General features: G+C 39.9%; 1 protein-coding gene across 1 annotated transcript in view; it reads right to left on the bottom strand.

The window, feature by feature from the left end:
* Fras1 (Fraser extracellular matrix complex subunit 1) overlaps positions 1-23,876 on the bottom strand; it is a 452,968-nt gene that overhangs the window by 260,145 nt on the left and 168,947 nt on the right. The window contains exons 5-10 of the mRNA XM_013020100.1: positions 23,527-23,619; positions 14,266-14,425; positions 12,564-12,697; positions 7,990-8,073; positions 5,998-6,099; positions 3,862-4,053 (exon numbers count right to left, since the gene is read on the bottom strand). Coding sequence (XP_012875554.1) covers positions 3,862-4,053; positions 5,998-6,099; positions 7,990-8,073; positions 12,564-12,697; positions 14,266-14,425; positions 23,527-23,619 — 765 coding nt within the window. The remainder of the gene's footprint in view (positions 1-3,861; positions 4,054-5,997; positions 6,100-7,989; positions 8,074-12,563; positions 12,698-14,265; positions 14,426-23,526; positions 23,620-23,876) is intronic.

Here is a 23,876-nt window from a genome sequence, read left to right as displayed (position 1 = left end):
CCTTCCTTCCTTCCTTCCTTCCTTCCTTCCTTCCTTCCTTCCTGAGGCTGAACTCAAGGCCTGTGCACTGTCCCTTAGCTTTTTCCTTCAGGGCTGGTACAACTTCAGTTCCAGCTTTTGGTGGTTAATTTAAGGTAACAGTGTCACAGACTCTCCTGCCCTGCCTGGCTTCAAACCTCAATCTTCAGATGTATGAGACATGAGCATCTGGCCTATTCATTTCAATTTTTTAAGAAGGTTTTCCTGCATAAGCCACACTGAATCAGTTATCCCTGCCCATCCAATCCTAACAACACCTATCAGACCAGGGAATCTGATATAGGGCTTAACCTACCTATTACAAAAGGAAACCCTCCAAGAAGAAATTTTCCTCAATAGGAAAGAAAAAGGCACTCCACTTTAATGCATGCCAACCCTTTTCCAGGCATTTTGATAAAAATTTCATTTCCTCTACTATATTATATCCCAGCTGTGAATGCTAAGTCCTCTTAAGAGAAAGGAAAGATAATTTAATTTTTTCCATCTGAATTTATGTTCAAAGACATTATAAAATATAGAAAAGTGAAATCTATCATATTGTGCTAATCTACCATTAATTTCCTTATTTTTCAATGTCCATAGAGTTAAATTGGGTATCTGAAAGACAAGGAATGTGCCATTTTCTCCCCTTTTTAACAACAAAAAACGTGTGAATTTAAGTTTTTCAGAATGCTACTGCTAATAACCAAGGTGATGATGGTGATGGTGGTATACCATTTTGTCTCTTTGAGAAGTTTAAAGTTTACTTCTCCACATCTTTAAGACTATGTGCATATACTAATACTTAATGTCCCCTTGGAACCCAAGATTAGTTTCAAATGATCTCGATATTTCAGAAAAGCAAGAAGAAACTGGAGTAAAATTAAATAAAAATAGTAACAGTGCACTTCAGCTACTCTCCTGGCAGACCCAGTCACTTCCCTTAGGCTTCTTATACGTTTAATTCATGGTTCCATAATCCTAGGTACCACCACAGTGTAATTTCTGTTTACACATCTAGCTTCCCCCGAAGCCTGGGAAATCTTAAGGTTATAATTCTAAGAACTGAATCCAGGGCCTCCTGCTCTATCATTTGGGCTATGCTTCTAGCTGAGATAAAGTGTGTGTGTGTGTGTGTGTGTGTGTGTGTGTCTGTCTGTCTGTCTGTCTGTCTGTCTTTTTTGCCCAAGTTGGCCTCTAACTCTCAATCCTCCTGCCTTGTCTACCTGGATGCCTGGAATTCCAGGTATCTACCATATGTGTCTTATTCATATTTTTCACCTCCTTCAACACAAGCTGATGAGAAATTATTACATCCAGGTTTTTAGTAGGCCATTAATCAGAGCTGTTCACATTAGTATGGTATATTTTTTTAAAGACTGAGGTGTATTTTTCATAAGATTAAACTTTGGTTACAATTTCAGTACTGGTAGTGTTTCCAGTTGAGAATCAACTAACTTACAGTTTGGGGAATGAGTCAATAATCTGGAAGGAAGTCATTTAGAAGATTAAAGAGTAACAGGTATGGTTTAGAATTCTCCCATCTATGAAAGAAAAAAATGAGGTGGAATAGAAAGGAATAACAGAGTGGTATAAGGTAATATGGAGTGAGTAAATGGCACTGGGGCACTCTCCTCTTCAGTAATTGTTGCCCATCTCTTCCCAAAAGCGCACATAAAGACATGGATTATCTTAGCAGAGCCAGGTGGCATGACAGACAGTAAACAGACCTGCAAATGCATTAACAATGGGGACCATGAGTTGTTATTACGTGAGGGTGTTTTGCTTAGATTTGACAGAAAGTATGTATTTAAAGGATTCAGCTGCCAGGCACCGGTGGTTCATATCTGTAATTCTCACTCTGGAGACTGATAGATCTAAGGATCAAGGTTCAAAGCTAGCCTAGGAAGGAAAGTCCATAAGACTCTTACCTTCAATTAACCATCAAAAATAAAAAAGACAGAAGTAGACCTGTGGCTCAAGTGATAGAGCACCAGCTTTGAAAAACAAAAAGCTAAAGGACTAGCACAAAGAAAATAACAAAAAACAAAACAACAAAAATCTTTTACCCTACCAGGATCACATCTCCCCATTTTCTATAAATCCTGTCATATTAGACAAATTAAACCTCAGAAAATAACCCAGGATCCTCTGGGCAGACAGAGGAAGCAAGGAAGACCATTTCAGTTTGAAAGGAAAACACCCTAGCAAGGTTCCTCCTGATCTCTGTGCAATCATTATGACTCTTCTAACAAAGAAGAAAGAGACATTTGGGTTGGTTCCATATCTTAGCTATGGTGAATAATACTGTGATAAATATAGTTGTGCTGGTAGCTTTAATATGGCTTTGTTTGTGGTCATTTGGGTAAATGCCCAGAAGTGGGATTTCTGAGTCATAGAGGAGCTCTATGTTTTTAGTCTTTTGAGGATCTTAGCAAATGAGCAGAATAGCTCAATAGCTATGTACATATGACCATATAAGATGATGCTAAGCAAAATGAACTCCAAGACATGGACATAAGAGGTTTTGCTTTGTTGTTGTTGTTTTTAATGTTACTATGTGATTTCTTGGGGTTTTATTGTGTGTGTTCTTTCCACATAGTATATCCCCTATTATCTATGTATTTGATTTTTGGTACCCTGGTATTGTATATACGCTTAACTGAATTAGGGGAGGAAAGGGAACAACAGAATGGTGAGACAAAGGACAAGAGGGGAACCAATGCAACAGCAATATACACAAGACAATATGTTGGCAATGATCTGTACAGCTTGGGGGGAATTAAGGAGGAGGGAAAGTAGGAGATAAATGAGGGAAGGGGTAACAAGTTGGACAAGAAATGTGCTTGTTACCTTCCTTACTTCTGTAATTATAACCCCTCTGTACATCACCTAGACAACAAAAAAGAAAACAAAGAAGACAGAGAGATAGACAGACAGAGACAGAGGGAAAGAGATGAAGAGGCAGGGGAGTTCCAAAAAAAAAGCAAGACTCTCTTTTCCTATGTTTCAGTTCTGCCAAGAATGCCTGGAGAAGGCAAACTGAAAAACACCAGCCTTATTTGGAAGGTTCTTCCTCCTTAAGCTCAGAACTGAGGAGATGAGAAGTTGGGAAGAGAAATGAGAAAGGAAAGAATGTCTTCATGGGCACCATAGGCTTCAGATTTTCTATTTCCCTTCTCTACTGGAGTTCCCATCCCTGAAGGAAGCTGGCGGGGCGGATGGGAGAGGCTGAGGAGCAGGAGGCAACTTTGAAAGCAATTTGTTTTGCCATGGGTCAAGACTGAGTTCAAAGGGAAAAAAAAAAGTAATTTCCCTAAAATATACGTCTATAGTCCAGACAGAGGCTGCTTTGTTAGAAGCTTCTTGAAATTCTGCAGACAACAGAGGTCAGCAGAGTTAATTGTTTATGAGGTCTCTCTGTTCTATCTTAAAAACAGAAACCATTTTCTTTTCTTTCCACAGCAGCAGCCCACAGGTGCTAGATCTCCTTTGAAGTAAGTGTAGCCAATGGGGTATGCAGGCAAAACCAGACCCTGGTGCAATGATATCTAAATAGGCCCCCAGCCCATGTCATGTCCTTCTCTTTTACACCTGTGACTCTGGGGACTTCCAATCTGACCAGATGCACAAATAACCAAAAGCTTCACAGTGCTGTTCCAAGTTGGCCTGTATCAATATTAACATTGACTACAACATTGAATCTTCGTGCTAAAATGCTTCCTGAAACATGAGCGATCAACCTGTTCTCCTTTCCACTGCCAAGAAATGGGGAACAGGAGCAAGTCTATCTCACAGTGAAAGGAGCCCCACAATCCAAATGGAAACACCTTCACTTCTTACCCGGGCACACTCCACCTTGGCACATTCTACAGTCTGGCAGGTCACCTGGCCACGGTCGCACATGCAGAACTCACAGGCTGAGCGCTTCCACATTTCATCCTGGTACCGCACGATCCCACTGGATGAGCAGCTTCCAGCAGGAGACACACATTCCTCACAGCATTGCCCATGACGCCGACCCCGGCTCTGACCCTAAGGAGACACCAATGGTAAGAGAGTGGACATTGAACACATCTCATCTAAACCAAGCACTGATGGCTTACACCTGTAATACAAGTTACTCAGAAGCCTGAGAATTTGTTATATATATATAGATATAGATATACATATATATATAATTATTGTTATTGTAAATGTAATATACAGAGGGGTTACAGTTACATAAGTCAGGTAATGAGTATATTTTGGGGGGCAATGTCACCCCTTCCCTTGCTCTCCCCCAGTTTTTCCCTCCTGTCTCCATCCATAAGTGGTAGATCATTTTCAACTTAGTGTCTAGTGAGTATCACTGCTGAATCTGTTCAGCTTTGTCCCTCCATTTCTGTGCCCCTACTTACCCTCCCAAAGACAGATAAACAAACAAGACAAAAGGAATAGAAAACAAATATAGCAACAAAACAGAAAAAAACTCTCATTTCCATTTCTTGGAGTTCACCTCGGTAAATATTATTTCATATGATCACATGCACAGAGCTATTGGGCCTCTGTGGTCCTCTCCTAAGAATATCCTTCTTTGGTTTTACTCTGTATAAATGCCTAGAGACATATATTGTCAACGTCTAAGGCATTGGGGTCCCTGGGTAAGGGTGACGAAATCACTAGGACACAGGGAATGTGTCCTGGTGATTTAGTGACCCTTTGATTTCATGACCCTTACCCAGGGACCCCAACGCCTTAGACGATGACAATATATAATTTATCATGTCCTAATGTATATACTTTTTTTAACCATGCAGTGTGTTTACTTGTAGATTTATAGGCACATTCGGGTTACCACAAATGAAGGAAACCATGTAACCTAATTTTCTTTGGGTCTGGCTTATTTTGCTTAATATAATTTGTTCCAAGTCTTACCATTTCATTATGAATGGTACAATATCCTTCTTTCTGGTGAAAGCACAGAATTTCAATGTGTATAGATATCACATTTTCTTCATCCATTCATCCACCGAGGGGCACCTGGGTTGATTCCATTATCTTAGCTATGGTAAACAATGTTGCAATGAACACAGTTGTGCTGGTGGCTTTAATGTGGCCTTGTTTGGGATTTATTGGATAAATGCCCAGGAGTGGAACTGCTGAGTTTTAGGGAAGCTCTAGTCTTTTGAGGAATCTCCATATATCTTTCCAGAGTGGTTGAACAAGTTTGCATTCCTACCAACAGTGTAATAAAGTTCCCTTTGGCCACATCCCTGCCAGCCTTTGTTATTGTTAGTTTACTTGGTAATGGTCACTTCTAACTGGGGTGAGGTAGAATCTCAATGTTGTTTTGATGTGTATTTCTTTTATGTTCAGAGATCTCGAATATTTCTTAATGTGTCTATTGGCCATTCTTATTTCTTCTGAGAAGTCTCTCTTTAAGTCTTTAGTCCATTTATTAATTGAGTAGTTTCTTTGAGGGTTTATTTAGGGGGATAGTCTTTTGAGCTCTAAGTATATTTTAGATACGAGGTCGTTGTCTGATGCATCTCTTCTCCCATTCTGTGGAGAAGCCAGAGATTTGAGGATCAAGGCTCAACACCAGTCCAGGCAATAAAGTCCCTGAGATTCTTAGCTCCAATTAACCAGCAAAAAAAAAACTGAAAGTGGAGGTTTGGCTCAAGTGGTAGAATACCAACCTTGAGTGAAAAGGCTAAGCAAGAGTGCAAGGCCCAGAGTCTAAGCCCCAGTCTAGCACAAAAGAAAAAAAGAAACAGAAAATATCCTATCCAAGCTCAACGAGGCAGAAAGCCAAAATACCACTGGTAGCAACACAACCCTGTACATGACTCAAGGGAGGCCGCCTGCCTAGGAAGCAGACCTTTCACATCTTTATACTTTACATAACACACTACATGTTTGTTATGACACTTTTTTGTAGGTCCTGAAAAAGAAGCAAAAAACGAAGCAAACCACAAGCTCCACACGCTCAAGTACCTTTTCACATCTTAGTGGAGGGCAGGTCTGTTTGTGACACCTGACCTCTCCTTGGTCACAAGTACACGTGGTACACACATCTTCAGCCCACTGCTCACCATGCTGAAGAAGAGGGTAAAAGTGATTTATCAAAGTCACACACACGAAATACATAGATACACATTTATTATTGTTTCTTTATATTTGTGTTTGTTTCTTTGAGACAGGGTATCATTATGTAGCCCAGGCTGGCTTCAAACTCATTATCTTCCTACCTAGACCTTCTCCCCTATGCTGGGACTAAAAGCATATAGCACTCTACCTTACTTTTAATATATTTTTTTTCAAATGGTCCATAGTAAATGTTCTCTAAAGAAGTGATACTATTATGGTAGAAATGGCCTCTAAGAAGTCAGTAATATCCAAAGGGTGCTTTAAATTTTCATTTGATTGTATTCATTTTAGATAGGCTAGGTACCCACTCAAGCACATAGAAGCCTTGAGAACCCAGAGATGAATAGAAAAGCCCTCTTAGCTGGACAGTCTTTTGGTCTCACTTGCCAAAAGACCAGATCTCATTACCACACTCTCTGCCTACCTTGCAGCTATTCCACGGACATTGTCCTGAAGCCACCTGAGGGTATATCACAGGAAGTTTGCTCACCTAGGGGCGGTCACGGAAAACACTTTCCTCCTACTCTTTTCTTCCATCAGCCTGTAGCAATGGCTATGTGATGAGCTGCATGGAACTAGGGAAGCCATCTTATGGACATGAGTGAACCAGAACAAGGCAAATACGGTCTAGGCATTATGAGCACAGGCTTATACTCCTCAACAGGCAAAGGCAGGAGACTCAAAAGTTTGAGGCCAGTCTGGACAAAAGGTGGTGAGACTGTCTCAAAAGCAAAATAAAAACAAAAAGAGGGCAGACATGGCTCAAGTAGTACAGCAAGGCCCAGAGGTTCAATACTCTGTTCCTTGGGGGGGTGGGGGGAAGACAAATATTAACATGACGATATCATTGAGTCTTGAATTGAACAACTCTATAGCTGCCCTAACACAGGCTGAGATAATAAATGGTGTAATTTTAGCAAGATAATTAATGGAATAATTTTAGCCACTTTCAGGCATTTGTATCAGCTTTAAGTCCCTTCAAAGAGACGAAGACAGCCCTGGGCCATGAAGATATCACGCAAACTGTATATGTAATGATTGGTCAGATGGTGCATTTCTAACACAGATAAAAATTCTTGTCCAATTAGTCATTTTCATTCATTGCAAATGACTAATTCAGTCGTTGCAAATGACTCATCTAGAATGGATAGGAATCCCATTTTAGACCCTGTAGTGACAGCTATGATACCAATCTGTTTAGTCTTCCCTGGAATGGATGGCAAGTAAGGGAAGAAGTTGGGTTTATGTTTCTATATCCTTTGCTGTAAAATAATGTAACCCTCTTTTGATACAGCCAGGAGCTCTTTAACAGAACATTCATTCAATATGTTAAACTCATCTTTATTTGGTGACTACTATGAGTTAGGCAAAGTTGTTTACACTGTTCCAAAACTACTTCCAAGTTGACAGTTACCACCACCACCAGGCCCTCATCTCCCTCTCTGCCTCACCACCACCTCCATGTTTCCTTCCAGTGTACACGGGGGGAGTATCACTGGAAATCACTGCATGAAATCCAGCCAAAGCACACATGTTCAGAATCCCAAGGCTTAGGTTAAAATGATGGTTACCAATGACAGTCCTCTCTTCACTTTAAGATGTAAGAGCAGTTAGGTTCACCACAGCTTCTGAACATGTGCTACTTGCCTTTATATTTCTAATACCTCCCAACTTCATTTTTTTCCATAAAGTCCAAGAAGAAAAAGGCTGTTTATATACTGTTACCAATTCTGGCAAAAAGTGAGGCATGAGCATGGGAAGTTTCAATGGATGGGAGGCAGAGATGCATGTATGAGAACTTAGGTCAAAACACCTACACAATGGCACATTAAAGGTTACCTTGTACACCCGGCCAGCTGCAGGGCAGGATCGTGCGGAGCACTGGGGACAGCATTTTCCCGGGACACGGACCACAGCTTCATCCTTAACACCATCGAAGGGAGGTATTAATAAAATCTACATCAGTAGGAAAATTTCATTCACAGCCAACTCAACCATGTGCCTCAAGCATCCATAACAACCATTTCCTCTCATAGAGTATTTATTAGTCACCTAGGGCACTTATAAGATTAGAACTTCCAAGGTCAGTGTGACCTTGAGAAGGTGTATACTAATCCTATCCCTTTGTAAGAATAAATAAAAGCATAAACAACAACAGCAATAACAACAGCACATAAATGTTTGCCCACAATGTTCTAAGGCTTTACAAAGCCTTATGAATAGATGTTCTCTTATTTCTGTTTCGAGAAGAATAAGATCAGAGAGATTATACCACTTACTCAGACATACAACTGATATGTTACTGGCAAATAGTTGGAATGCAACTTCAAAGCATGAACCACATCGATACTTAAGAACACACAAGCTCCTTCTGAATCACCTCTAAAGTCAAACATGACCAGGCAGCTCTGGTAGCTCACATCTGTAATCTTAGCTATTTGAGAGGCTGAGATCTGAGGATCACAGTAGAGCACCAGTCTTCAGTGAAAAGGCTAAGGTCTTGAGTACAAGCTCAGTACCAGCACAAACAAAAGGAAGATGAGGAAAAGGAGGAAGAAGAAGAGGAGGAGGAGGAGGAGGAGGAGGAGGAGGAACAGGGGCAGGAAGAGGAGGAACAGGAGCAGGAGGAGGAGGAAGAAGAAGAAGAAGAAGAAGGAGAAGGGAGCAGGAAGAGGAAGAGGAGGAGGAGGAAGGAGAGAGGGAGGGCAGGGGAGGGGGAGGGAGGAAAGAAGGGAAGACAACTTGGAGGGAAGGAGAGTGCCCCAAACGCACAAAACTAGCATGAGAGGGAAATGAAAAGTGTTGCTCTAGCAGAACAAACTGAACATTATAGTTTTGTGTTTCCTGTATTCAGAATGCAAGAGAGCTGGGCACTGGGAATGACAAAAGATTTTATTGCAGTATAAGAGGGCTACACTAAGTGAGATGCTATTTCCTAGCACCTAGCTATAGCTCCAAGAAGGAAATCATTCCAGGAAAGGACACTAACCATTTCAGCTTTCAAACAACAAGTACGAATAGATTTCTCTTGATCAAAAGTAAGTATATAGAAAGAAAGGGCGGGAAGGAGCCCTGAAGGATTAACTGTAAAGAAGGATAAATATCAGATAAATATCATCCATTCTACTTATTTTGGATTCAAAGTGTTATAGAGAGCCAAGCAAGCTCTCTTCAATTAAAGAAAGTTCAACAACAAAAATAATCATGTAGGGGCTGGGAAGCTGGCTCAGTGGTAGAGTGCTTGCCTTGCATGTATGAAGCCCTGGGTTCAATTCCTCAGCACCACATAAGCAGAAAAAAGCCGGAAGTGGCGCTGTGGCTCAAGTGGTAGAGCCACTTCAGCCTTGAGCTGAAGAGCTGAGGGACAGTGCCCAGGTCTAGAGTTCAGGCCCATGACCCCCAAAAAACAAAAACAAACAAACAAACAAAATAATCATGTAAATTAATTTGTTTTACTTGAACCAAGACCCTTGTGTGTGTGTGTGTGTGTGTGTGTGTGTGTGTGTGTGTGTGTGTGTGTGTGTGTGTGTTTACTCCAGGGTCCTAGGCATGCCGAGTATGAGTGCTTTTTCTTCAAGATTTGATGAGGAAATACAACTGGAGAGAGCAAAACAAGGCCCATTTATTTAGATTATTTTCTACATCCTTGTGTCTTCAAGAATAAGGATGCACCTTTTCCCCCATAAAGGGAGAGCACCTGTCACTCAAGTGTCATACAACCTGCTTCAGAGGCAGAAAACCCTTCCTAGGTTTTATGATCCACTTTAGGAACAAAAGTCAAATGATCTTCATGCAACTTGGATTTTCTTAAATTCCTTCAATGTAGAATATTCAATATGCCATAGTGACATATTTTGGGGCAGCACGTCCTGAATCCACTTTAAGGAAAAAGTAATAATGTTCTGAAGATTCACAGAAAGAGAAAACTTCTGAATATCATGTACTATTGACTTTTATTTAAAAGTCATTTGGGGGCTGGGTCTAGCTTATATCTATAATCTCAGCTGCACAGAAGGCAGAGATTGAGATGATCACCAAAGGTAGGAAGTTAGAGAGACGTCATCTTAAACATTAAGGTGGGCATGGTGGTGCTGGTGGGTCATGCTAACTATACAGGAGGTTTAAGAGAATTAAGGTCCAGACCTTGCCTGGACAAAAACTTGAGATTACATTAAAAAATTAACTAAAGCAAAAAGGACTGGGGGTATGGTTTAACTCATAGAGCACCTTTTTGGCTTGCCAAAAATACCATAAAATAAAACCAAGTTCAGTTAGATGCAGGAATATGCATTCTTTATCAAACAGCAATAGGAAGCAATAGAGATACCTTAATAATAGGATGAACCTAAGACAGAAAAATGAAGAGAAAATAATTAAGAGGAAATATTAAGTAAAATTGTCACAAAAATGTGTTTTCTTGGGATGCTAGGTATTGAACGGTGTATTCTAAGCAAGAATTCTAACATCCTTAGCACTGCAAAATATTAAATTTAAATACATACTGAAGGTTGTAGTGACTATAAACTTAAACTCTCCTCATGACTGAAGAATGAGGTTATTAGGAATGAGGGGAGGGGAAAATGGTTGAAGAGAACATGGTTGGCAAAGAAAAGAGCGAGCAACTTCAGATTCATAGCTGTTTCTGGGGAAATAAGTACAATTAGAGCAGAGGTGATTTATTAAGACCAACCTAAGGGGAAAACATTGGAATTGAATTAGATTAAAATGAGACAAAGACACCTATTAAGCACACAAAATATGTTGGTGTGTGATGGTAAAGGTGTTTGTGAGTTTTAGTTGGTTGTTCCAATATTGAATGATGATAGTAAAACAAAAAAATGAGTCTAAATGATATGACAGTGACTTTTTAAAATCATCAGAACAAAAACATACCAGATTGGTTGAGATCAAATTATTTTCTTTTATTATCTTTAAGTGGTTGTACAAAGGGCTTTCATTGCATCAGGTCAATGTATAAGTACAATACATCTTGATCAGCATCATCCCTTTCATTATTCTCCTATTCAATGTATTTTCAAGTCTTCAGAATGCTTGCATATCATTTTAGCTCTAAAGTATGGCAATAAGCTTCATCTTTTTTACCCTTAATTATGTATATGGATGCAAACTACGAGTGAATACTGTACATGAAGCAAGACTTTAGTGTTTTCCAAAATGTGAAATAGTACTTTCCATTACTCAAAGTTTAATATGCAGTGTGAGGTTTAATTTGTGAAGATTTACACCAGATCTCCCTGGGATGTTCCTTGCTTCCCTCCTCCTCACTTCCTTTCTTGTAATGGTGGCAAACTGCATCATTACGTTTCCAATATAAGAGGATTCACCCTACCCAATGTGCTAATCAAAGTTTGCTTCAACATCGCAATGCCCACCTAATGGAAGAGCAGAGAAGCAAGATGTTAGGCAGCTCTCCCAAGAAGCTCATTTGTAATTGTCCACCTAGGACAAGATTGGTGATGAACTGGGAGAGAAGACATGAGTAGTGTGGATAATGCAATCCAGTCTTCCAATTAAATGCATTTTCTCTCTATTTGGCATGTAGCACTTCTTGTCTAATTGCCCTTTATCTGCCGTTAAAAATATTGCCCAATTGTCACAATATGCCATGTTATTGATTTTGCTTTATTTGATACAAAATGTTGCTCTGTATCAACTAAATGTTGGCTTCCAGCTTTTCCTTAGATCAAAAAATGAGCTATTTTTCCCCCCACTGGAGGCAAAATTCCTTTCACAGTTATCTGTCAACAGCCATGAAGCCTTCATAAGAACATCTATCACAGCAAAAAAAAAAAAAGCTATGAAATACCACCTATTCCACATTTATTTGCGATTCTTTTCCATATTTGTATAAGAGCTTCATGTTTAGAAAATCAGATTAGCTTTTAATAAAAAAAAAAAACACGATCCTAGTATCTTAAACATCCCCAGGGAAAATCTTTTGGTAATGTGAATCATTATCCTATCAGGAATAAATTGTGTACATCTGGATAATCATGTTCACAAACATGTCTATGTCTTTAAAAAGCAGACTATATCTATGCACGAAAAAAACAATCAGAAAACTGATCAGATTACCAACTTTCCCAGATGTTTAGTCTGACATTTTTAGAACATCTGCAATTCAGGCTGGAGGCTTCCTTGTGTGTCCCCTCAAGTCTCAATTTCATTATGAAACAATTAGCCTAAATGGCTGGTAATTAGACCTATCCTGTAGCTTCTAAGGGGAAAAGAAACATCTCAGAGGTGGTCTGCAAAAGTGTAAGGAAAGCAAAAGAGCCTGTCTTCTAGTTTCTAATGGGTCCTACGCTCTGTGACAGAATGTTGGAAGAGACTCCAAGCTCTTGCACAGTTAACAGGCTGTGTCAGACACACTTTGAGGTTGTCTTCCTTACCTGGTTACAAAATAAAAGTGGACACTGAACTGTGAAGCACTGGGAGAGCCCATTTCTGCACACACACTTGGCACATTGGCTCAGTCTCCAGTCTTCTCCATCCTGAAATACACGGCCTTCATAGGAACAGGGCTCTGGAAGGTCAAAGGAGTAAAGATTACTACACAAAATGCATTTGCTAATCTCAGGATTGACTGCCTGGGCACACAAGTCAGGACTATAGTGAGTAGAGTGGCTCTGAGTTTACTGCTTTGTAGTCACAACCTTGCAATTTCAACATGCATGTTTTGTAAGTGAAGTCAGGTGGGACTTGAACCTCAGCTCATATGCATTCCCAAATCACACTACCTTCCTGGGATAGGTTCTCAGCTACCTGCATTCACTCCCTGTCTAGGGAACATTCACCTTCCACCTACAGCAGAGACAGGAGGGTGCAAGTGACAGAGTTAGGCTAGAGAGTGTCTCCACTCAGTCCTTGAGTATTCTTAGGCTCAAGGGAGCACATTACATAGCAAATAAAAGCCAGGACAGATTGAAAGAGAGACTAAAAAGACAAAGTAACAACTTTTCCACTTTGAACTTTTTGAACAAGGGACATTGCATTCTCGCAAAATAGGTGGTTGGCTCTACTTAATGTCCCAATCTCTTGAAGCAAAATGCTTCCAATGCATCTTTTTCATGGAGGGAGAGAAAGAATCCCAGTAACTCAGACCACACAGCCCCTTGCCACCTCCCATTCTGTTGTTCATGTCTTTTCACCAGCAGAGTTATTTGGCTCCAAACACCTGACAGAAATGATATCAGGGAGTGGGTGATTTATGAAATGCACAGACAAGCATTCTACTTTTATCATTTCTTCACATACATTTTAATCCCTGGAATGCTTCTCCAAAGCAAAGGATTGCCAGGAATGAAGTTAAGTAGAGATTGGAAATAAACATGAGGGATTTTTTTTAAGGGGAAAAAGTAAGAAAAGAATGTAGCATCCAGGTGCTACTGGATAAAGGATTCTAGTTATCATATGTCAGAGGAAAGCATAATGCAGCAACAACAATAATTCCTGTTAACCATAAATTCCTGTTTATCATACACCAATAGTTATAAAAATGGAAGGGAACACACATCTCTGACATGCTATTATAGAGGTACAGAAGCCAAGCACAGATTCCAAGGAGAGGACTTGGAAGCTTGCCTCTGACTTGCTAATCAAAAGTTGGGTGTCTTAGTTTAAAGTAGAGCTAATATGTTCAATGAGGCTATAATAAAGACAAATGCAAGACCTCCTTCTTGCTGAGTGTGTCTTGGAGAAAGATATTATGTCATCTTAAAGACCTGCCTGCAGAATCAATGCAGAGAACATTCTTAGTCCTTCTCCCCACCAAAGGGAGAGAAAGAACTTTCTCAGCCTTGAGGAATCCTATCAAGGACTGTTTCTCTACTTTCTTTCCCATTCAAAAGCTGTATCTGAACAAGGCAAAACCATTAAATCAGATACCCACATAATCGCAAATTTGGAGTGGAGATTTCAGATATATTCTAATCACACTCTGAAACATCACTTCCTGCCAAGTGCAACAACAGAATGCCTTGTTTCTAAGGGGTGGGATGGGAAACGCTGAGGTACACTAGACAAGGAAGAGACAGAGTGCCACCATGTAACCCCAAAGAAAGAGAAGGTCCCTTTCTCAAAGCTCATACTCACTCCCAGGGCCCACACAGATTGGGCAGCAGCTTCCTTCAGGGATGAATTCCAGCTCCTGATATCCACATGACAATGGGGGGCATGGCTGCTGGGTGCATCTTACTTCTCCATGACTGCAAGAACACATTCCACATGGGAAAGAGGCCCACTCTGTGCCGTGCTGTGCCAAGGGGAAAAATGCAAAAGAGGATTCATTCCAGAATACAGCCCGGCCAAACAAAAACACATCTCCTCCTCTTATACAAATTAAGGATGGAACTCAGGAAAGGTAGAAGACTCTGAGACTGCAATATTGAGTGGAGGGTTTGCAATATTCAAGTCAGAAAAAATTTCTTAATGGACTACCTTTTAACCATCCCTAGGATATTGTATTTGAAAATTTCAGACACACAAAAATTACCTCAATCTCATTATATTTTTAAAAAAAATCTATGAATCACCAAGTAAAATTCACACACATACATTTATTGTGTTTTTATAATTTGTTTCTTTTTGAGATGAAGTCTAGTTTTATTGCCTAGTCTGGACTTGAACTCAGCCTAAGTTGAGACTGTTTACTTGTTGTTGTTTTCCCTCCCTCCCTCCCTCCCTCCCTCCCTTCCTTTTTCTTTCCTTCCTTCTTTTTCTTCCCTCTCTTAATTCCTCTCCCTCTCCCTTTTCCTCTCTCTCTCTCTTTCCTTCTCCCTCTCCCTTTCTGTCTCTTTAGCTCAGGGGTGGGTGTGGGGGTCAAAACGCAGAACTTTGTGAATGCTAACTACAAGCTCTACCACTGAGCTATACCCCCAACACCAAGTCCTATCACTTGCAATAGCTCTATGATCTGCTGCTTTCTTTGACTTTTCTTCCTAATTATATTCCATATACTCCCTTCTTCCATCCCTTTCTCCCTCTAACAAACCACAGAAAGAGCCAGGCTACCCACCACTCATACAGAGTGCTGCTAACCCACTTCACACTAGCAACCACATTCTCAGAACCAGAACTTTGTCAGTGATCTACTAATCCAGGTTTTTGTGCTGAGATTGACTAAACACTCAAAGTTTCTCAATGAGCCACAGTCATGCAGAGTGAACTGGCATGTAAAAAGCCACGAGTATTTTGAATAATTCAGGAAGTAGCTGCCAAAGTTCAGGTTGCCGGTTGTCAAATGAAATCATGCTGGCCTTTCCAAAGACAAAGGCTAAAATTCAACCAATGAATACATTTTTTCTTTACTTTTCCCTCCTGAAAACATTTATTAAATATTGGGACCTATTCCTTTTTGCTTCTATTAAATCTTAGCATACAATGAATATCTGATTCAACAAAATCATACATGGATTTTTATTAAAGCATCCCACAATCTAGGAACAAAATATAATCTGAAGATTTCAAATAGAAGTCATATTGAGAAACACTGAAAATAAATATGGTCTTTCTTCCCCTCAAACTGAGATCTAAAATAGCTTTTGATTTCCCTCAAACACAAAAGAGCCCTGTCTTACCTACACAAGTCAATTGTTGCACTAGTTGTAAGCATACCAAGTCTAATGTAGAATTACTTTAAAAAAAAAAGTCAAGGCTATTGTTGTAACAATATAGTAACAAGTACTCATAGTTAGCTAGTGATTTGGAACCTAGTCTTCACTTTATTATGATATGATACCACTGTCTTATAGATAGACTTACAAGCAGTATAAAAGGGCAATAACAAGCCTGAGAAGTAAGTCAGCCAAAGCAAGATTTCCTAGGACATTTGCACATTTGCAGGTCCCAGTTCAGCTCTTCCTACCTTAGGAACAGGGTAAAATGACTTAATGTTTGTCAACCTCAGCTTCCCTGTCTGTAAAAACTAAATAGTGTAGCAGCTAGGTTGTCCTGGATGCTTACAAGGGTTCAGTGAGATATCCTGTTAGAGAATCAGCAAGGGCTCTGGCATGCAGAATGGGCTCACTTGAGCTAACAGCTGAGACTACCAGGGAATGGAGCAGAGAGAAAATGGGGAGATGCTGGCCAAAATGTACAACTTCTAGACATGAGATGAACCCATGCTGGGATCTAAGGTACAGCTTTGGTAGTGATGTATGTGTTAATTTGATTGTGACATCATTATGCAATGTAGGTGCGTATCAAATCATCACACTGGGCACCTTAAATATATTCAATTTTTACTTGGCAATTAAATATATTAAAACAAAAAATGAAGGCGTGTCATCTTCTTCCCTTTTTCCACTACAAATTCATGGCCTTCTTTCCTCTTTTATGCTTTTGTTCTGATTGTGAGGAATAGAAATGGACACCGATGGGAGAGCCAAGACCTCTGCCATCAATTTTTACTTCTACTATAATTACACATAAAATTTCAAATTCAGTATAGCATATAAATGGGCAAGTCCATAGACTATGGGCTAATAAAAGACAGAAGACCATTGACCTTTACTGCTTAGAAAGGACTAAGCACAGAGCAGAGGACAAACTTATAAAAGAAAAATGCATAAGTTCTGGTAAGTTAAGTTTTTTTTAATCTGTCAAAAAGATATTATAAATAAACTTACAAGGCTTATGAAAAACAAATAAAACTGTGCAAATTTGATACAGGTTGACCCAATGTAACAATGAGATGTACAAGACACTAGGTTGAAAATGAACTTTACAACTCCGGCAGGGGGTGGGGGATTGTAGTTGGAGAGGTGGGGAAGGAAGGGATGGTAGGGGAAAAACAAAGGAGGAGGATAGGAAATGTACTCATTACCTTCCTCATGTAACTGTAAGCCCTCTCTACAGTATTTTTACAATAAAAAATATATTTAAAAAAAGGAAAAATGTGCAACTTTTGTGCTTGTGTGCATATGTGCACACACACACACACACACACACACACACACACACACCAGTCAGTCCTAGGGCTTGAATTCAGGAGCTGGGAGCTGTCCTTGAGCTTTTTGGGTTCAAGGTTTGTGCTCTATCATTTCAGCTACAGCTTCACTTCTGGCTTTCTGATGGTTAACTGGAGATAAGAGTCTCATAGACTTTCTTGCCTAGGATGGCTTCAAACCATAATCCTCAGATCTCATCTTCCTAAGGAGCTAGGATTACAAGCATAAGCCACAGGTGCCCAGCTAAAATATGCAACTTTTATTAATTAGAACTAGAGCACCTATAAGCAATAATAAAAGGCAAACATTCCAACAAAAATAATGGCCATAAGCCTATACGTTCAACTTCATTAATTGCATAGAAATATCCATTTAAAACTGGTTAACATGTCTTCAATATCAGAAATGGGAAGAGTTTAAAATTCACAGTATCCCACATTCACAAAGCTAGAGAAAGGAGATCCCCATAGCCAGAGCTCCTCACCATTGTACCTGGAAGGGCACAGCCAGGTAGAGACTAACCAAGGTAGACACACCTGAAAAGAGATTGCATGCTTATGAGCTTCTCAGTGGCTCCATCACTGGACAAATGCCAATGCAGTATAAGTTTATTTAGGATAGACATCATAGCAACAACAAATCCTTAAATGTGTTGACCTACTAATTTCACCTTTCATAAGCTATCATCTAAATAAAATTACCAAACTGTAACCCCCCCCTGTACAGCATCTTTACAATAAAATTAAATTTAAATATAAGAAAAATCCACCTTGTTTTTTTTATAGTGGAATTGAGAATGTTTTAATAAAAACTGAAAATCTGCCCAAATGCCTATTATTAAAAAATAATGTTCTCCAAGGGTTTGCTAGGGAACTATTCAAAATATAATGCATTAACAAAGGACACAAACTGCATAATTCCAGTTACATTAAAAGACATATCTCTGTGTATCATCTATCTACATACCTATTTCCTCTGTCTTCCTTGCTATCCACATACCCCAAATAACAACGAAAATATCAACAAAATGGTCAGAGTAGGGAGACTACTTGTAGATATTTTTTCTGCTTGCTTATTTTTTCTTTTTTACAAATTTTCATCAGTAAGGTACTTTGTTTTCGTCATCACAAAATAAACTACAATATTAAGAAATTTCATAGAGTGATGAGTAAATGAACAACCTGAAGTAAACTTTTATTTTATAAAAGAAACTACTTCTAAACATCCAAAAATTTAGTTCATTAAAACAAACAAGCACTTGTGGCTTTTTTTAATTAAGTAGTTGTACAAAGAGGTTACAATTCCGTAAGTCAGGTTATGAGTACAATGCTTCTTGATAAAGTCACATCTTCCACCATTCTCTCTCCTCCCTCCCATCCCTTACCCTCAGAGAACTTGTTTTTGCTACTACTAAAAAACACTGTTATTTATAAAACATTAGTAATTGTACCACCTTTCACACAGAGACCACAAAAATCAACTATAATAACAACCTGTCAATCATCAAGGGTTTTTCATCTGCAAAATGAAAGGGCTGTGTCAGGGAAGCGCTTTAGTACTTTCCGGCTCTGTGATCATCCAACTCAAGAGACAGAAAATTAAGCAGTGGATTCTTTCTTCATGATAAGCTTGAGAATTATGGGACTAACATAACATTTAGGAGAGACTCCACAGCTTGATGTAAAGCCACAGAGGCAGCTCCAGATGGTGATGTAAAGGACACCAGGCAAGAGAAGAAAATCACTGCCTCAATTTCTCTCTAGGAAACAAGTCACTTAGTTCCTTCCATTTTCATTTCCTACTCAGGGTGACACACTTGTCACCAGAGTGTTCTGAGGATCAATAATGCATGCAAGGCACCCAGCTGAGAGAGAAAGCGGTTCAGTACCTGCTGAACTGTACTTCTACCTACATAAATGATTTTCATGTTGTTCCCCACATGCATGTACAACAGCATTACTGCTTCTTTTTGTGAAAATACTGGGCTTGAACTCAGGGCCTAGATAGGTTCCTTTAGTTTTTCCACTTGAGTCATACCTCTACTTCTGGCTTTTTGCTCATTAATTGGAGGTAAACATCCAATGGACTTTTCTGCCTGCACTAACCACAATCCTCAGATCTCAGCCTCCTCCTGCAGAGCTAGGATTACAGGCATAAGCCATTGGTGTCCAACTCAAAAGCATTATTTTGAATAAACACTGTGACAGCAAGGAAAGTTCTAGAAAATCAGGGACTAATGGAAGCACGAAGTGGTGCTCCCACAAGACCCAATTTGAGCTGTGCCATCTTCACCTTATTAATATCCTTTAGACAATATATGAGAGTTTGAAACTAGGCAAATGCAAATTCTGCAGACAGCATCTTAAATATATTTCCCTGCATATTCAGCTAACAAGTTAGCTTAAGGGTTGACATGAGTCCAAAAGAAAGATAAGGTCATAAAGCATTTGCCTGGCTTACTTGACAGAATAAAAAAATTTTTTTTGATTCATATAATTTGTTCCTCTTACAAAGTTATACAGCCAGAATACTAAATATCTGGAAATGTTCACTGCGTATTATAATTATATTTGCTACTTTTCAGAGAACAAGGCTGAATTCGATAATCATTTCTTCCATCACACACAAAATTAGTTCTCCTTTTAACCTCATGGATGGGCAGAATGAGTAGTGCTCTCCCGCCTCCCTCTTCTCTTCAGAAGGATTCACATTAAGCCAATCCTGCCTGTCATCCTCTGTTTTCAGAGAATCATCACATACTACCTTCTCAGGCTTCATCTTATCCTGTGCTGGGATTTGAATTAGTGAAGAGAAGAAGAAAAAAGAATTAACAGTGCTTTCCCTTCCCTTTCATGAATTGTTTGGGGAGGGCAGGAAGAAATAGGCAGAAAGCATTGGAACAAACAGATTTGGCCTTGACTCCCTTTCTGGTTGGCAAGGTTGGCCTAGATCCTAACAGCCTCCCCCAATCCTAGCCATCATAAACCCATGCAACAAGCTCCAAAATCTTGGGAGTTATCCAAAAAGCTCATATTTTCCTCACTCTTGGAAAGATATGGAAGTTCACTGTGCCTTGCTGAAATGCCAGTTGGGTTGCTGAAATGCTAGTTGGGTAAGATGCTTCCTTGTGTGGGCACAGAGGCCAGCCTCCATTAAGACCCAGCATTTCACTCAGGGATGGTTTTCTTGGGTAGCCTGGAGGTGCAACCTATCTTTGACTCCCCAAAGCTAGAATCATGACTGCTGGAAACAGTGTTAACTCAGCTATTTTCCTCCCACCACACTCAGGCTATCCTAAAGTCTCTATTAAATCTGTTTCCTAGGGCCAGGCTTTCACTTCAGATAGCCACATCAGAGTTCTTCAATCACCAGGCTCTCACAGTTTCTGGGAGCATCTCCATGACCTGTCCTATGGGATGTAAGCCAGAGGCCAAAGTGATAGGCTTACGCTATTCAGCAGGAAAGGAAAGTGTGCTGGAAACTGCTTTCCAACCAAGATGAAAGAGAAAAACGGAAAAGACTACAGGAAACAGAAGGAGAAGGAGAAAGAGGAGAGGTGGAGGTGGAAGTGGAGGAGGAGGAGGAGAGGGAGGCGAAGGGGGAGGGGGATGGGGAGGGGGAGGAAGGAGAGGAGGAGGAGGAGAAGAAACAATTAGTGATAGAAGTGATAAGACCAGGCTCAGGCCAAACCAAGCAAGTCCTTAACCAGCCAAGAAAGTGAATGCTATCAGGAAGGATTTGGAGAGAACCTAGGGGAAGAGGAAAGGGCAGGAAAGGAAAAACAGGAAGACAATACAGCAAATTCAATTTAAAACTTAACACTAAGATTAGACTCTTCTCAACTGAAAAAAAAATCTCCAGCTATATTTGAAATTTTCCCTAAAACCTACAGTTTTCAGAATTCAGCTGGTTTTTTTTTCACTGTTCAGGTGCCAGAAATACAATTATAACATTTTCAGAGGGAATGAATTTTGAATGCGCTTAAGGGAAAACAATGTATGGGCATGTTCTTAATGTAGTTTAGAGCTTTCTGCATGATGGACTATTGCAGAAGAGTGAGCTGCAAAAGAGGCAGGAAGAAGAACAAGCAAAAGGAGCCCATTGAAGAGCTGTGCTCTGAGAAAAGCTCAATCATGCTTGTAATCCTAGCTACCTTTGGAGGCTGCAACTGGAAGCATCAAGGTTCTATGCCAACCCAGGCTTGCTACACTGGCATACGCCTATCATTCCAGCTATGAGAGAACACCAAAAATAAGTGGATCATGGTACGTTCAGGTGCACTCAGAAGGAAAAATGAGTATCTCACAACCAGTGTGAAAAAGGGCTAGAGGTGTAGTTCAGAAGCAGAGCACTTTTGTAGCAATTGCTAGACCCAAAGCAATAAAAAAGAAAGAAAGAAGGGAAGGGGAAGGGGAAGAGGAAGAGGAAGGAGAAGAAGAAGGGGAAGAAGAAGGGAATAGGGAAGGCACCACACGTTAATGGCCAACACGCCACCAAATGAGCACATGGAGAAAGGATAGAGAAGATTTACTAATTGCCTGAGTTTTTCACTCATTGATGTTTACTGAACACCTATACTGGGGAAAGTTTAGAGCCAGGTTAGCTAAGAGACAAGGAAGATGATTATAAAAATACTAAAAATAGACAGGCGCCGGTGGCTCACGCCTATAATCCTAGCTACTCAGGAGGCTGAGATCTGAGGATCACGGTTCAAAGCCAACCCAGGCAGGAAAGTCTGTGAGACTCTTACCTCCAATAAACCACTCAAAAAATTAGAAGTGGAAGTGGTGCTGTGGCTTAAGTGGTAGAGCACTCACGTTGAGCTGAAGAGGTCAGGGACAGCGCCCAGGCCCAGAGTTCAAGCCCCATCACAGACCAAAAAAAACCTCCACAAAACTAAAAATACTGTCATTGTTCTCAGATACCCTAAATCAAAATAAAATTGTCCCTCTGTACACATATAATACTAAAAAGTAAATGGTTAATGTCATTGGAGTAGTCAGTGGAACTAACCCCACATGTCCTGGAACCAAATTCTTTTGAGATATTTGGGTGTTTTTCCACCTTGAACCATACACCTATTCAAGTCATCATGAACTGGCCTTATTTCTATCACCATGCAGCCCTGTATCACCTTCCAGTTCATCAGAATCCTAAGGACAGTAAAGGTGACACTAGCCTATAGAACCAGACTAATGGAGCAACATATGGTAACTGGTGGGATGAAGACATTCCCAGTGTAGAGCCTGCTTGGGTGTTCTTCAGCAGCACACTGTGCAGAACTGAAAGGGTAGCTTCTTCATGTCATGAGGAGACTGTGGCTCCAGTAAGATGATCTTGTCACATGGGGACATGCGCACTGTAGTCCCTGAGTTTGATACCACACTGAACAGAGGCCTGGAGTGGGCATATCAAATCCAACTAATTTGTGCTCTCTCCTTCCTGAATGGTTGGAAACACTACATTAGGGAAAGTGAGAGATAAAGAATGAATCAAAGAGTAGCTCTCCATTGCATTCTACTTTACCTGGTACCTCAAGGTAACATTTAAGTATGAATTAACCTGAACTATTTTTATATTTTCTACTATACACCTTGCAATGATAGCTTTTAAATCAGCATTTAGTATCTCTGAATTAATCCAAAAGGATGTAGAATGGAAAAAAATTAAAACTTCAGTCTTTAGTATTGTGGTTCTTAAAGGAGGAGCACAAGAGGAAGGTGCATAACATTTTATCACTGGGGAAATCTGGTCATGCCTAAAGATATTTCCAGTTATCATGATTACAGTTGCTACTAGTATCATGAAGGTAGAAGGCCAGGAATGATACTAAATATCCTACAATGCATTGGACAGCCTTAAACAAAGCCTGAAATATTGATTGCAGTGACACTGAGAAACTGAATCCCACTAAAAAGAACCATGAATTATTAGTCAACAGGTCAGGCTTGTAGATGGAAGTTATCTCACTTCTTAGTCACATGACATTTGCAAGTACCTTATGCTCTTTACAATTCAATTGTTACATCTTTAACACGGGAGTAATGTCATCTGCTCTCCTTACCAGCTCAGAGTTGTTTATAACTACCAAATAAAAACTGTCTGTAGAATACAAAAGAAGGTGGTGCATTTATTATTCAACACTACAACTTCTTCAACATCGCCATTCTCAGGCTATCTTTATACAGACACAATTCAATCTATAAATGTTTATGTAGAGCTTGTGGAGTAAGTAGGACAGTTTCTATCTTATTCAGGAAACCTAAATGCTCTCAGAAAGTGAAATGGGCGCCAGGTCCTCTATAGTCCAGGAAAAGACAAGACTTCTCTTGTCTTTTGAGCCTACAGACTCATCCTGTCAACAATCCACAGACACAGGATGAGACTTGGGTCACAGAACACCTACCTCATGTATTTTATCCTCGTGACGGCAAGATCCAGAAGTCCTGGAGACACACTCCGGGCAGCACTGGTTGGCAGCTATCTGAAGCACTTCTCCCTGAGCATATAAAAACAGCTCAGTGTAAAACAGCATCAGAAAACAAAATCTGACATGATTTATCCAGACCACAAGTCTCTTAAATTCACTACGTCACATGGGTTTTCAGCATAATGACAGACAGGATAAAGTGGCAAAAATGATTCTTTGTAAAGAACTACAAAAGCAATTTCTATTTTAAAAAATAATCTACATCTTTTCTGCAAGTGATAAAGTGATGAACTATTTTCAATGGAAATGCTCCACATATGAAAAGC

Source organism: Dipodomys ordii, unplaced genomic scaffold (assembly GCF_000151885.1).
Source record: "Dipodomys ordii isolate 6190 unplaced genomic scaffold, Dord_2.0 Scaffold49, whole genome shotgun sequence".
NCBI lineage: Eukaryota > Metazoa > Chordata > Mammalia > Rodentia > Heteromyidae > Dipodomys > Dipodomys ordii.
The sequence above is the reverse complement of the archived record's forward strand: the minus strand, read 5'-3'. Positions and strand labels throughout refer to the sequence as shown.